At 33.0% G+C, this 14400-nt stretch overlaps 1 protein-coding gene across 4 annotated transcripts; it reads right to left on the reverse strand.

Moving 5' to 3' along the window:
- Positions 1-479: 479 nt before the first annotated feature.
- Positions 480-11277, reverse strand: LOC110427074 (topless-related protein 4-like). 4 transcript variants are annotated; one of them, XM_021442468.2, is made up of 25 exons: positions 10971-11277; positions 10571-10750; positions 10368-10481; positions 9110-9268; positions 8833-9010; positions 8602-8737; positions 7164-7213; positions 6702-6855; positions 6456-6565; positions 6289-6358; positions 5930-6003; positions 4990-5085; positions 4813-4908; positions 4280-4407; positions 3896-4130; positions 3649-3813; positions 3477-3575; positions 3154-3297; positions 2672-2782; positions 2409-2588; positions 2172-2300; positions 1997-2092; positions 1619-1807; positions 1122-1288; positions 480-1027 (listed from the first exon to the last, which is right to left on the reverse strand). In XM_021442468.2, the coding sequence occupies exons 1-25, from the start codon at positions 11048-11050 to the stop codon at positions 841-843; spliced, it is 3327 nt and encodes a 1108-aa protein (XP_021298143.2). In that variant the 5' UTR covers positions 11051-11277; the 3' UTR covers positions 480-840. The 4 variants fall into 4 exon arrangements, with proteins under 4 accessions (XP_021298143.2, XP_021298146.1, XP_021298141.2 ...); XM_021442471.2 differs by having other exon boundaries at positions 7164-7273; XM_021442466.2 differs by having other exon boundaries at positions 7164-7276.
- Positions 11278-14400: the final 3123 nt, after the last annotated feature.

Genomic DNA, 14400 nt, shown 5'->3' on the forward strand with positions numbered 1-14400 from the left:
GAAATTTATGTGAGTAAAGCAGGTATATTTGCATGCACGTGTCACCGTAGGCGTTTGAGTCGTTGCATGGGTAAGATTAGAGTGTGCCACGTGGCTTCTTCTGGGAGGGGAAAAGCCCTTAAGTTAAAACACGTGGCGAGGATTCGTTACTGGGGTAATGGCTACGTGTTCTGGTTTACTGGATCGTTCTAAATCTGAGAGGTATGGTCCTAGATTTAGATGCTTCTGGTTCATAGGATCCTTATGGGGTAATGCTTGTGTACTACCAAGTACCAACAGCTTTTGTCAAAACACGAAGCAAAAGTAAATATTTGCGAAAGAATCTCATAATTAAAAATGAAACGAATTTTAAATTTATAAGTACAAATTTTTTTCATCCAATTAATATATTTTTTAGACTATAATGAAAACTTTTAAAATAATGAAAAACTCGTAAGATAATAGATAATTCGAGTTTGTTGATCGCGTAACAAAAACAATAAAAATAATAATGAGATATTTTCATTAAATCATATGTAAACAACCTTTAACTTACAATGTAATTATTCTGTGAAATATTAGGGAGGCAAACTTATGAAAACTCGGTGCTAATGACTAATTTTCCTCCATCCTAACCAGTATTCTTTTCATTATATTCAACATTTCTGTACCTATTTGGGTGCTATTTACGGAGGGAAAACCCCAAGGTCTAAATCCCACTAAAAGTGAATGATTATGGACTATATATCGCTCTAACGGCTTCAGCCAATAGGATTGCCATGTGTATCCTAAAGCTAAGAACCTAAAACCCACTGTTCTCCTCCCTAAAACAAAATGGGGCCTAAAACGGGACGCACTCAGCTACCTTGTCTGTTGATCAGATCCGGGGGCGGTTGCTGAGATGCTAGGTCCGGTACCAATTTCAGGTGGAGGCAAGGAACCCCACCCTTCCTCTGGTGGCTCCAGAACATGCACTCCGCCATCAGTCAGTCCAAGTGCAAACTGGTTAGGTTCGGATGGATGTGCTGCAACTACTACCGGGTATACCCTAAAATCGGCCAAGCAATAATGTCAGTAACAAAGCGAATAGATAAATTACAGGCATGTCACGCCCGATGGATGTTAGTGAGGGCAAGGCATACCTAGGATTTGAAGGTAGATATGCACCAAGACTAATCCGACACCGAACTTGGAGAGTAGTGGCAACGAAAATATACACACTTCCATCTCCAAAGCTTGTATAGATTGACTGGCTATCACATGAATACACAGCATCTGTGATTAACCTATTTGACTCTTGGGGAATCCACTGTCACAAGAAGTAACAAAATTGTCACTACAAAACTCAAAACTAGCTAAGTTTTGAAGCAATAAGCAACTAGTAGTTTCAAGAGACTAGAAACTAATGGCACATATAAACTTCATGTGTGATTAAATAATTGAAAAAGAGTTGTGAATATTTGTTTACTAAAATTTTGTCGTAAGAATGACTTTTCAGATAATTAGGACAAGGGTAGGGTATAAAAGTGGCTTAAAAAGAAAGACACAGGTGAATGGAATGGTTAGGTAACAATTTGGATAATAATCTATCTCATTTAACATATATATATATATAAAATTCAAAGCACAATGTATCTACCTGCTTAAGGCACTCTAGTTTTGGAGCTTCATATATGGCTATCTGTGATCCATGCACAGCAAGTACATGTATCTGATCATGGTGAAAATGAACTCGGGTCTGTCCAGAAAGGTCTGGCATATGACTACTAGGAATCTGCAAGAATTTGCTGGACAGCTTTTCCCATCCATTCATGCTCCACGCACAGAGCTGGAAACAATATAAGATCTTAAATTCCAGAATTCTACAAGTTCACATTAGTGGTACAACAAAGATGCTGAAAGATTGGACTAGCAATATGAAAAATGTCTTTTTATTGCCTCCAACCCATTTGAATTCTGGAACTAATTAAAAGATCTTTAACATTTCCGTAGTTTTACTTAGTCACAAAAAATATACCTGTGCATCAGCTCCAGAAGATACCAAAATGTTTAAAGCATTAGAAAATATAAGGCCGGTAACTCTCTTCTGATGACCTCTTAGTTTGCTTTTGACCTGAACAGAGCAATTTAAGTTCCAAATATGCTTTTACTAATTATTCAAAATATTAAATTCTATACTTAAAATCAAGTACCTGATCAACCCGAACATTGTAAATCTGAATTGAAGAGTCATCCATGCCAATGGCAATAAGGTTGTTGTCCTTCGGATGGAAAGCAAGAAAAGTTGCAGCAGGTGGTGGAGCCATGAATGTTGTCATTGTCTGCCAAAAAAAAAAAACTCATATAAGGAAAATATCACCAGCATGCATTACATCTACATTTCAAGCAAAAAGACAAAAATAATAAATGATTCACGAAATTTAAATTACCTTGAATGTCATCAAGTTAAATAAGGAAACTTTCCCCCCTGATGCCGATAAAACATAAGAATCATTCTTAGAGAGAGCGAAGCATGGAACAGCCTCTTCTTGATTTATCTCACATATGTCATTAGTCATCATTATTCCACTAGAAGGTTGCCATAACAGTGGTTGTAATGAACTAGTTGCCTAGAGAACCAAAACATTTGTAAATAGGAAGTTGACAAGTAACTAAATGATAGACAATGCAGTCAAGGTCAAAGTATAAACACCTTTCCAATAAGGTTTTGCTCATTCTTCTGCCATTTCCACAATTTGTGTACAGCATTATTGGTTAATGCTAGAATGGCACCTCCTGAATTTGTATATATCATTCGAACAAGCTGTTTTGAAGTTGAAAAAATAGTTAGAGGCAGGAACTAAAAACTACAATTTACAAATTTAAACATATGCTTCATATGCAACCTTTCTCTTTAATGATGTGTCAGCACATTTATTTGCAAAAGTTTCCACACTTTGTATCGAAAATTGTGGAGAAACGACATAAAACAACTTAGGCTAAAACTTTCAGAATAGCCCAATCTTAAAAGCTTTCTTTAGGTAATGAAAAACCAGAATTTTGGAAGAACAATGCCAAATTCAATTCAAGCCCAACTTCAAACTGCCCTCAAACCAGTAATGCGAAACACAATGTGGGAAGCACTCATGAATTAACATCAAATAATAGGGAACATAGTCACAGACCAATGCATACCCTAATTGGCATCAAGCTGTCTGGAAGACGCAAGGAACGAAGTTGAGATGGTGCATGCATCTCAGTCAGCTTCCAGATCTTAGATTTCTCCAACTCATCAGCAACTCTTGGTCTCACATCTGGCAAATTACGGCTGTCCACATTCTGCCAGAAGCAAGTCAATAGGTTGAAGAACTGTTATTAAATCCCCAAGAATCTCAAACATTTTCAACAGCTTCCAGGACACAAAGTTGTTCAGCTCTATGAACAGCTAAACATAAAAACCAAACAGATCTCTTCAAAGAAGATTCATGGTAATCCACATGACAGGTATTAATGCTTACCAATCCAACATTAGCTGTCACTGGAGCACTTCTATCTGCAACAGCAATGCTTGTTCCAGTGGTTGAACTTGACGTACCAAATGTGCTGATTATGGGTCCCTGAATGAAACAGTGCCATTCAAAAATTGTTCTATTCAAATATTGGAGTTATTAAATACATCTAAAAGATTACCTTTGCAGCAGCTGCAGAAGCAACTCTAGAGGCATCAAGAGCACAAGATTCAATGGAGCGCAAGAGCCGAATCCCATCAGAATTGCCAAGTATTTTAATTCCATTGTCATTTGATGAGACAGCAAGCAGAATTCCTTCTTTATTAAAGCGTAGACAAGGAGAAGCCTGGAAAACATGCGTCATACTTGCGAACTTAAAAGAGATAATTCTAAGATACATAAAACTAGATTAACAAGAGACCCATTACCGCCAATCCACCATCAGCATTAATGGCTGTTAAGAGGTTAACATTGTCCATGTCCCAAAATTTTATTTGGAACTCATCTCCAGCAGCCAAGAAACGATTTCTTGTTGTATCGAACTGCACAACCCCCACGGCCTGTTTTCCAAGACCATAATATGTCTGTTTGACAGCACCCTCACTTTCATTCCATTCAACGATGTGTGACTCCCCCTCTTTATTAGTCCCACATGAGAACAACCTGCAATGCATATGTAACTTTTTAAGACAAAGATGCAATAAGAGAATATAAGGTAAAAATGTACAGAATAAAATTACATAATACTAAGAACACTAAAGTAACCATTTTCAGGCCACTCAAAAGGGATAAAAAAAAAAAGAAAAACATACCTTGTCCCATCAGCACTGTAAGCCATTGTTGTGCATGAATGACCAGGTGCATCATAATCAACTCTTGAGCCCAAGTTATCATACAACCAAGCTTTTATTTTTCCATCAATGGCTGTGGAAAAGATGAACTGGTGGAGGCAAAAGAAACTATCATTCATCAATAAGCAGATCTAAGTAAAAAAGGAAACATGTAGAGAGACCTTCTAAGGATCCAATAGGCAAGCCCGTCATTATTCTCATTTGCATATAAAAAATTCAATAACATGAGAATTTTTTTAAGCTTTTTAATTTGAAAGGGTAGAGTTTCCAAAAACAGAGAGAATATAATTTTAATTCCATTTACTTTTGGTGAATTTTGATATCATCAACTCCTGAGGCAGAGGCATAAGGACTAAAAGCATTTCATTTTGGTAAAACTAAGGAAATTTTGACACCCACAATCACCGCCACCCCAACAATATATCAATAAATAAATAAATCTAAGGAAAATAATTTAAAATTTTAAACAAGAAAAAAAAATCAGAAAATGATACCGGAATGTTTTCCTTCTGATGTAGGCACACTGAGTAAACAGGGGCTTCATGACCCTCAAAAGTGAACTGCTTGTTACCAGTAACAGCATCCCACACCTGCATAATATTGAAGTCTTAAGATTGTAGTCAAGGGGCTTACTGTTTCTAGCGGAAGGAAATTTTCTGAACAAAGCAAACCTTAATCGTCTTGTCATCTCCACAAGTTACGACCCATAACTGTTTGTTTGGTTGAGAGAAAGCAAGATCATTAACACTACCAATGTGAGCTTCAATCTGTAGAATTACATAGATAGAAAAGCAATCAGCTGTCATTTTATATGGAAGATAAGAATCTTACTCGCTACTTAACCTTCTTGAAGCAACAAAGGAGTGGCCTCTAGCTAGAAAGGAAAAAGAAAAAAAAAATCTAAACCCCCAATTAATAGCTTCCTGGTAATGCTATATATATATAGAACAAATGCAATTCTGTAGCAACAATCTCAGAGAATCATGTTTAATTAACCTTAGTCATAAACCCCACAGTCCTGCATAGTGCCATCCAATTGTTATGACTGTAACAATTCTTTCATGTGGGCATCCTTTATTTTCAAAAAGATCTGAACAGCCGGACGATTTTAGTCTAACCAGGGTCCGCTTTGGGTGACTGGACCAAATTATATCAATATTCTATTTGGTATTCAGATGGTTGAATGATATGCATGGTTATTTTGTAAATGACCTTCTTTCCATATTTTTAACTTAAGAGTATATAGATAAATCTCAATACCACACCACTGCCGCTAAACGTGAAACCACTGTCATTCAATTTCTTATCTCCACTTCTGTTGTCCCAGCTAGAAGATTTAAATAGCAGTTCACACAGTTCCAACTCGTTTTACAGAATATCAGCCAAATCATGGCAAATTATCATTAATTTACTTGGTGTTTATATGATTTAAAGGCACATATAATTGATTTATGGATAAATTCTTTCTATTAATAGATGGATATATATATATATATGTGTGTGTGTGAGTGTGAAACATATAATTGACCTCAAGATGATCTAGGTATTACAGATTGGATGATTCATAAAGTGCCAAATATATGATCCATCTACAAAGAATGTTAAACATACCTCCAGATGACTCCTTAGATCATTACTGCCATGATATGAATATACATGCACAATATGCTTGGAATAAGCAACAGCTGTACCAAAAAAAGGAAATATGAAATATCATCACAAGAAAATGCTTAACTGTTAATTAAAAGCTTCAATAAATTTTCACCCACCCCTGCAAGAGGTAGAGGCCACAGAGGCCTGTGGGTTCCAGAAAGTAGCATAAAAGGAAATGCTCCATTCTTGAAGAGGTAATATTAAGGTTGAAATAAATACTGGCTTTAAGCACTTTACAATAGATTGTACGATATTTAATTAATGGCACACTACAAATATTAGAGTCAATCTCAACATTTAGATCCACTAGAACATACCCAAAAGGGCGCCATCTGAACTCCAGACAACCTGATTCACTGCAGCAGTACACTCAATAGCCAAGGTTGCCTATAAAGCAGACATTGGAGTGAGACTGGTGTCAAAATCAGTCCTAAGAATCATGTGCATATTGTCCAACTAGAATTTTCAGACAGAGGAAACTTACCTGCAATGTCATTGAGCATGCACCAGGATTCCAAACTTTGAAGTTTCTAGAAACAAGCCGCTCTCGGCTCCCTACCTCCAAGATTGTAATATCACCAATGTTTGTTCCAACTAAATTCAAGGAGGAAAAACATAAATATAGACAGGTCGATGAAAGTTTCATCTCAAAATCTCTAGTGACTAGACAATGACATGAAGTAACCAAAATCAAAGAAACAAACAGATTTTTTCAACAAAAAGTACTAACCAAGAAGCAAAGTTTGCTGCACAGGATGGAAATCCATACTCTTAACAGTTGAACCCTGATCTATATTTGCGAAGAAACTCTTGGGCAAATCATCAGAAGAGTACAATGTATGGGCATGGCTCTGGCCAGGATATGTGACTGGTAGACTGTTCATCTGCAAGGCCAAATAAGCCAGGTCAAAATAAATACATTAAATACAAATACCAATATGAATGAAAAAAGAAAGGAAAATTAGAGATAAAAAAAAGCAAGAGATTTCTGAATAATATCGAACATCATGTTTTAATATAAGCATCTTTTAGGTCTTGACCACTATCAAATTGAAATAAAATACAGAGCAAAATAAAAAGAAAAATTGCAATAAAATGAATAAAACAATTTCAAAGTACCAAGCAATGGCATAGAATTTCAGATATTTAACCTAATAAGACCTGAGAGAAGGGAAGGGGGAAGACATGGTACCTGTTCAGATATTCCAAAGGGTCTTGGCCTCTTCAGTACATTCTCAAAATCTGCAGTTTGATAGTCCATTGCCAGGTTAATAGTTGGAGTCCTAGGGCGCTTTACCATAGCTGCTATAATGCCCATAAATACAAAAAATAAGAGGAAAGAGAGGTATAAGGCCTACTTGAATCTGAAAAGGTAGAATACAAAAGAAAATAAGATAAGAAAAAATCCTATATGTCTATCAAGCAGATTCAGGTGAACAAAAGAAAAATACAAATCAAACAGGTGTAATTAGTCTATGAGCACAGTCAAGCTAAATGTACCTAACCATCAAACAAATTTTTAAAAAAATCTTAAAACCAAAAGACAGAAAAGAATCAAAGATACAAAGAAATGCATATGCAACAGTTTTGAAACATAATTTTACAAATAAAGGTCAGACATAAAAATAAATAAATAATAAAAAAAATAAAAAAAGACAAAGAAGAAGATTGTTAATAAAGTATCAAGCTCCTAAAACAGAGGGAGGAAAAATTTATCTACCATCTTGTAAAATAACCAGTATAACTGTAAAGTAATTAGTTTTCATTTCCAATCTACCCCTCAATTATAGCACAATACAAATAGTCCAGAACACACCAGCAATTCTGAACATCATTATTAAATTTGCTTCACAACACTAGAAATCAATTCCTCTAAATAATTATACCAGTTATCCAGGAGGATAGACACTCTTAAAAGGGGATGAGATACAAAATCAAGATTACATTCTAAAAGGATGGAAAATAGTCTTTTCATGAAAACATGGAGATCTACTTTCATGGAAGGAATTTACCTTCGGATGTCCCAACAATATATGCTCATTACATTTTTAAAAGAGAATGCATCACCTATAATGTTAAAGATCACCCTCTTGTAGATTATAGTTGCTTATAAAAATAAGAGACTCATTCCATGCATTCTCTTTCTTGATATGTAATCATGTGACCAGATTAACAAGTTTAAATTGCCAGTAAACTGCATTCTCTTTCTTGAAATGCATTCTCTGTCTAGAAGAATTGTGTTCGTGCTCACGGTTTTTATAGATTTTAATTGCCATAGGTTGTCTGAACTGCAAGTTTAGAACTGCTGTTCTTGAGTTTATGCTCTCTGTGTTTTAGACTCAAGTCTTGTACTGCCAATAACCTTTATGTACATGGTGTCAAGGTGTCTTATGTCCTGTGCAAGCAGACAAATTCTAGCTCTGCTTACTTTTTTGTTCTTCCTAACCTCTTCTAGGTTTTCCTTTATGGAATGATTAATAAAATTCTATTTCGACTGAGAAAAAAAAATTATCAAGTTTAAAGAGACACCCCTTCATTTTTTTCCCCTCTAATAAAATGTGTCTAAAACTATATAAAACTGCCAGAGTATAATAACCAAACAGAATTGATTTGCAGCTTATAATGATTACCTGCAGTACTAGATGCAGATAGACCAATAGGGCTAGCTGAAACTGCTTGATTCGCCACAGAAGATGGATTAGCCATCCATCCTGCAACAGATGCTGTAAGTGGTGCTGGGGCTGAAGCTGCTGCAGGTTGAAAAGGCTGAATAAAATGCAAATGGATACATAAATAAACAGGAGAAACAGAACATCTTTAAGAACAACAAGAAAGAGTACTCTGATCCAAATTAGACTTACACCATGAGCACCTATTGGAGGAAAACTGCCAACTTTAGGAATGGATCCCATTAAAGGATTGGTTGCAGGCGAAGGAGCACGAGCGCCATTTGGTGGACCACAAGTATGGTCTACAAAAAGGGTTTTTATGTCGGGGTTGGGCCTTGGATTCTTGCAAAGTTGGTGCTGCCAATTTAAACTGCAAATCAACAGCAAGAGTGAAAGCATAAAGAATCCCATCGAACATATAATTTCAAGTCAATAATTAATACTAAAAACACAGATTAGTTCAAATTACCTCTGATTGATTAGTGTCCTCAACCTAGAATTCTTTAAGGTGGGGAATTGAAGCTTATCACGGAAAACTGGATTTGCCTCGATCAATTTTTTAAGCTCAACAAGCATTATAGCCCTAGCCGACTTGGTATTTCCATACTTGGATAGCTGCTCATTCTCCCTGAAAATTATTCACATTGGAACAATGAAGACTTCTAAGGAAACACTTCTTACAACTAAGCACAATTTTGTCCATTCAACATAAATATCTGCCAGGGAGTAAGCACTGTTCATACCACTCTGATGGAAGCAGAGCTTGACTAGATGCTAGTGATTGGTTTAGGGTTTTAGTTCAGTAAATATCTGCCACAAAAAGAAAAAGAAAATTCTCTGTGTTTTTCCTTAATTATTTTTTTCCTTTGCTTGAGGTTGTGCATACTTATTTTCCCTCCTCTGCAAACCAATTACCAGTTTTTTTCTAAAACCAAAAGATTATCCATCTGTAAAACACTGTATGCATTACAAAATTTTTGAGCACTTCATTAACATTTAAAAATGAAGAATCAACATCTATTTTTTTTTACCTCTTAGAAAATGTCTCGTCATGTTTCTAAAACTGACCTCCACTGCATAGAGAATTTGAATAATTGATGATAAACAAGGGTCAGCACAGTCACTGCCTAACAATTTATAAATAATCAGGAATTTTCTGAAAACCTCAAGAAAATGGTTTTACTCAAAGAAAATTCCATCATAAAAATTTTATATTATTAATTTTACCAAATCAATACCAATAACATGCAATCAAACTCCAAAATCATCACAAAAATAAACATAAACACTTTTTATATCTGAACAAAATACTACTACTTATGAAATCAAAAAGACTCAAAATTGAGTGTTCCATCCCTACCAAGTGATTAAACTAGAAAACGATAGAAAAAGCTAAATGCATTGATATTATTATTATTTAGCTAATAACACAGTTCCTTCCTTCTTACACCATGAAGGCATTTATGCTTAAAAATGCCAATGACCTTTTCACCATATGCATGAGTTACAATTTCCTATGGATTCCTTTTTTATTATAATAGAGCATCCTTAAACTTATACATTAAACATTTGCATATCACACTCCAATACCAGAAACATACTCACTATGCATTTTCCAGCAGTAAAACATTTGCATTACCATTAGAGCCATAAATAATCCAACATGCTCCAGAATAACATGAGCATTAATAACAACACCATGCCCAACAAAAACGATTTTTACTTACCTAATGTTTCCCAAAGTCAATAGCATCGTAATTTCCTTCAAAAGCTCTTCATTAAACGTTGAAAACACTTTCAAATCTTTCACAAGAATCTCCAAAGCTCTACCTCTTTCACCCCTAAAAAAAAATCCAAAACAAAAAGAATTGAAACAAAATATTTTAGAAAGAGAGCTGCTACTCCAATGTTTATAATTCAATGAACTTACTTGTCAAGTGCTTCAAGGTACTTTTGCTTTTGAATCTCAAAGAAAATCTTCATAGAGTATCGATTATCATCAAATTTTGAGAACCCAGACAAGTACTTCTCGACTTCATCCCATTCTCCATTGGTTATACACTCCTCAAAATATCTCGTATTGAAGAAAAACCCTACCTCTTTCTCCAATCTTTATTTTAAAAAATAAAAAACAAACACTTAAAATATAAATCACAATAATTTTATAATATTTCAAACATTTCAAAGTTCCAACCAATAACAATACTGGAATATTAAAAAAATTGAAACTCAAATTAATATTCCAAGTTTACATTTCTGTCTACTCCGAATATGAAAGCAGCCATATAAAATCAAATTAGAGAAAAAAAATAAAGAAAAATTAAACTTACTTATAAACAGTTTCTTTATATTTTTCTTCATCAAGAAACTGAAGAATGAGAAATACCAGCTCTCTACTCAACGAAGGCATTTCCTCCTCTCTTTTATTTTTTCCTTTCTCTTCCTCTCTCTTCGATCCTAACACAGAAGAAAAATGATTACAAGACGAATTAACGCAGGAATCAGGGCTAATTTCACCGATCCAAATTGAAAACAGGTGCTTTGGATTGTTGTGAATAATGACGAGATGATGAGCCGTTTAATGGTGAGGCCTTTCTGTTAGCTTGCTTCGCTTCAAGTTTAAATGTGGTCAGAAGAAAAAAAATAAAAGGGAAATGATAAAAAAATTGCCGTAATTGGAAGCAGGGAGTAAATGATACGGTGGACTGCCAACAGCATTTGAATTAATGGACTGGTATCCACTTATGTTATTTCAATTTTACCATGTGTCGATTTGTCAATGGGTGAAGGGATCTATCAAATATAAACGTTTGATTTGCCATCATTCAAAATGATCTAACTAATGGATGGTTCAAGATTAACTATGGCCCACCAATTGATGTCTGGAGCATAATAATTTCCAAAGGTATGCAACACACTGTATTTCTCTCTTCCAAGACATGTTACAAACTTCTTTCCATGATTCCAAATTTTACGTTCACAAGCGCCCATTCGCGCGTACAATTAATTCTCTTAACTTTCACACGTGGATAAAGGTAATTGGCTGAAGTCAGTCGAAGATTATAAACACGCTGGGATTTCCAGTGGCTCAGTGTCAATGATAAGGCGACCAACTGAAAGGTGATAGGCCACGTTGTTATAAGACACTGGACTTATCAAAGGTGATTGGAACAACTTGTTATCATTGACAAGAATTGCGCGTACTTCGAGTGTAAGAAAAGATGCTTTATGTTTTAATTATTTCTTTTTTACGGAGGGGCTAAAAAATAAAAAAAAGGTGAGGTGACACAAATCAGATAAATATATAAACAAACATATGAAAGAGAAATTTGAAATGAAGGTGGAGTGACGTGGATGCTCTGTCATCACTTAATGACGTGCTTATCTTGATTTTTGTAATTTTTTTTAGTGATATATGAAAACAAGATTTAATTATATTTATTATATATATTATGTTATTATTTATTATAATATTAAATATTATTTATAAATAAATAATATATTTTTTATGATAAAAATAAATTGATTCAACGTTAAATAAATTTGATATTCACAATAACTATGGCTATAAAGAACTAGTTGTCTAGAAGAACCAAAGTATTTATAAATAGGAGGTTGACAAGTAACTAAATGATAAGCAATGCAATCTTTAAGGTCAAAGTATAAACACTTTTTTAGTAAAGTTTCACTCATTCTTCTACCATGTTCATAATTGTTCAAAAGCATTATCTGTTAATCTAGAAGCGTATTTTTTGAATTTCTATATATCATTTTAAAAATTGATTTTAAATTTTAAAAAATAATTTTTATTTTTAGGCAGTTTAATTGTTGAGTTAGTTAATTTCATATGAAATTCGGATAATGGTTTAATAGGTTTTCAAGTATCATAGGCTGAATTTTTTTTCAAAAGAAAAGAATATTGAATAGATTATATGGTATCGAAAGAACATAAACAAAAAGGATTGAAACAAAATATTTTTAAAAAGAAAGCTAATATTTAAAAAGATATTTGACTCAAAATTAGGAGAATGAGTTAGATTTCTATTCATTCTTTCCATCTATTTAGTCTATTATTGAATTTACTAATACCAATACATATTAAGCCAAGTAACTTATTTAAAATAATAGGAAAACAGACTATTTTTTAATATAAAATATTAAAAAATAATTTCTAAAATAAAATAAAAATTAGAAAACAAATTTTTATTTTGTATTACAAAATTATAATAAATTGAAAACAAACTATTTCCTAATACAAAATTATAATAAATGAAAAATTAAATATTTCCTAATATAAAATAATAATGGAAAACAAACTATTTTCATTATTATAATTTTGTATAAGGAAATAATTTATTTTCCATTATTATTTTATATTGAGAAACGGTTTAATTTACCATGATTATTTTATATTAGGAAATAGTTTGTTTTCCCATTATTATAATTTTATATTAAAAAATAATTTATTTTCCATTTATTATAGTTTTGTAACAGGAAATAGTTTGTTTTCCATTTATTATAATTTTGTATTAGAAAATAATTTGTTATCCCATTATTATAATTTTGTATCAGGAAATAGTTTGTTTTCCATTTACTATAATTTTGTATTAGCAAATATTTTTTTTTCATCATTATTTTATATTAGGAAATAGTCTGTTTTCTCATTATTATAATTGCATATTAGGAACTATTTTATTTTCTTATTGATTATAATAATGGGTTTAGGATTTTCATTGCCTCTAACCCATCTCAATTCTCAAAACTAAGCAAAAGATCTTTAACGTTTCTGTTCTACTAATCACAAAAAACATACCTATGCATCAACTCCAAAAAATACCCAAACATTTAAAGCATTAGAAAATATAAGGCCGGTAACTGTATTTTGATGACATCTCTACTTGTTTTTAACTTATATAAAGTAATTTAAGTTTCCAAATTTGCTTTTCCTATTTATTCAAAATATTAAATTCTACATTTAAAGACAAGTGCTTGATTAAGCCGAAAATTGTAAATCTAAATTAAAGAGTTATCCATGCCAATTACAATAAAGTTGTTATTCTTTAAATGTAAAATGGAAGGCAAGAAAAGTTGCAGCACGTGGTGGAGCCCTGAGTGTTGTCATCACCAGCATGCATTGCATCTCCATCTCAAACAAAAAGGCAAAAATAATAAATGAAATTACCTTTAATATCATCAAGTTAAACAAGGAAACTTTCTCCCTAAATTGATAAAATATAAGAATCATTCCTAGGGAGAGCGAAGCATGGAACAACATCTTTTTCTATCTAAGGATTATCAATGGTCTATCATTATTCATCTAGAAGGTTGCCATAATTGTGGTTATAAAAAACTAGTTGCCTAAAGGAACCAAAGCATTTGTAAATAAGAGGTTGACGAGCAACTAAATGATAAACAATGCAATTTTTAAGGTCAATGTATAAACACCTTTCTAGTAAAGTTTCACTCATTCTTCTACCATTTTCATAATTGGTTAACAACATCATTTGTTAATGCTAGAAGCGTATTTCTTGAATTTGTATATATCATTCTAACAACCGATTTTAAATTTTAAAAAATAATTTTCACTTTTAGGGAGCTCGATTGTCATATAATGAGATTGTTAATTTCGTGTGAAATTCGTGCGATGGTTTGATAGGTTTCCAAATTTTATTAGTTGAATTTTTTTTTCAAAAGAAAAAAATATTGAAGAGATTATATGGTTTAAAAAAAAACATAGACAAAAAGGATTGAAACAAAATA

The sequence above is a fragment of the Theobroma umbraticum genome, unplaced genomic scaffold (assembly GCF_002168275.2).
Source record: "Theobroma umbraticum cultivar Fairchild unplaced genomic scaffold, ASM216827v3 scaffold_228.0, whole genome shotgun sequence".
NCBI classification, from domain to species: domain Eukaryota; kingdom Viridiplantae; phylum Streptophyta; class Magnoliopsida; order Malvales; family Malvaceae; genus Theobroma; species Theobroma umbraticum.

Bases quoted from the DNA above. Each gene is read 5' to 3' on its own strand.
- LOC110427074 (XM_021442466.2), bottom strand. From the start codon at position 11,050: ATGCCTTCGTTGAGTAGAGAGCTGGTATTTCTCATTCTTCAGTTTCTT. The intron at 9,011-9,109 runs GTAATTTGAACT...GTTGATTTGCAG, and splicing joins AGGACACTAATCAATCAGAG to TTTAAATTGGCAGCACCAAC. The intron at 6,359-6,455 runs GTAAGTTTCCTC...TCTGCTTTATAG, and splicing joins CATGCTCAATGACATTGCAG to GCAACCTTGGCTATTGAGTG.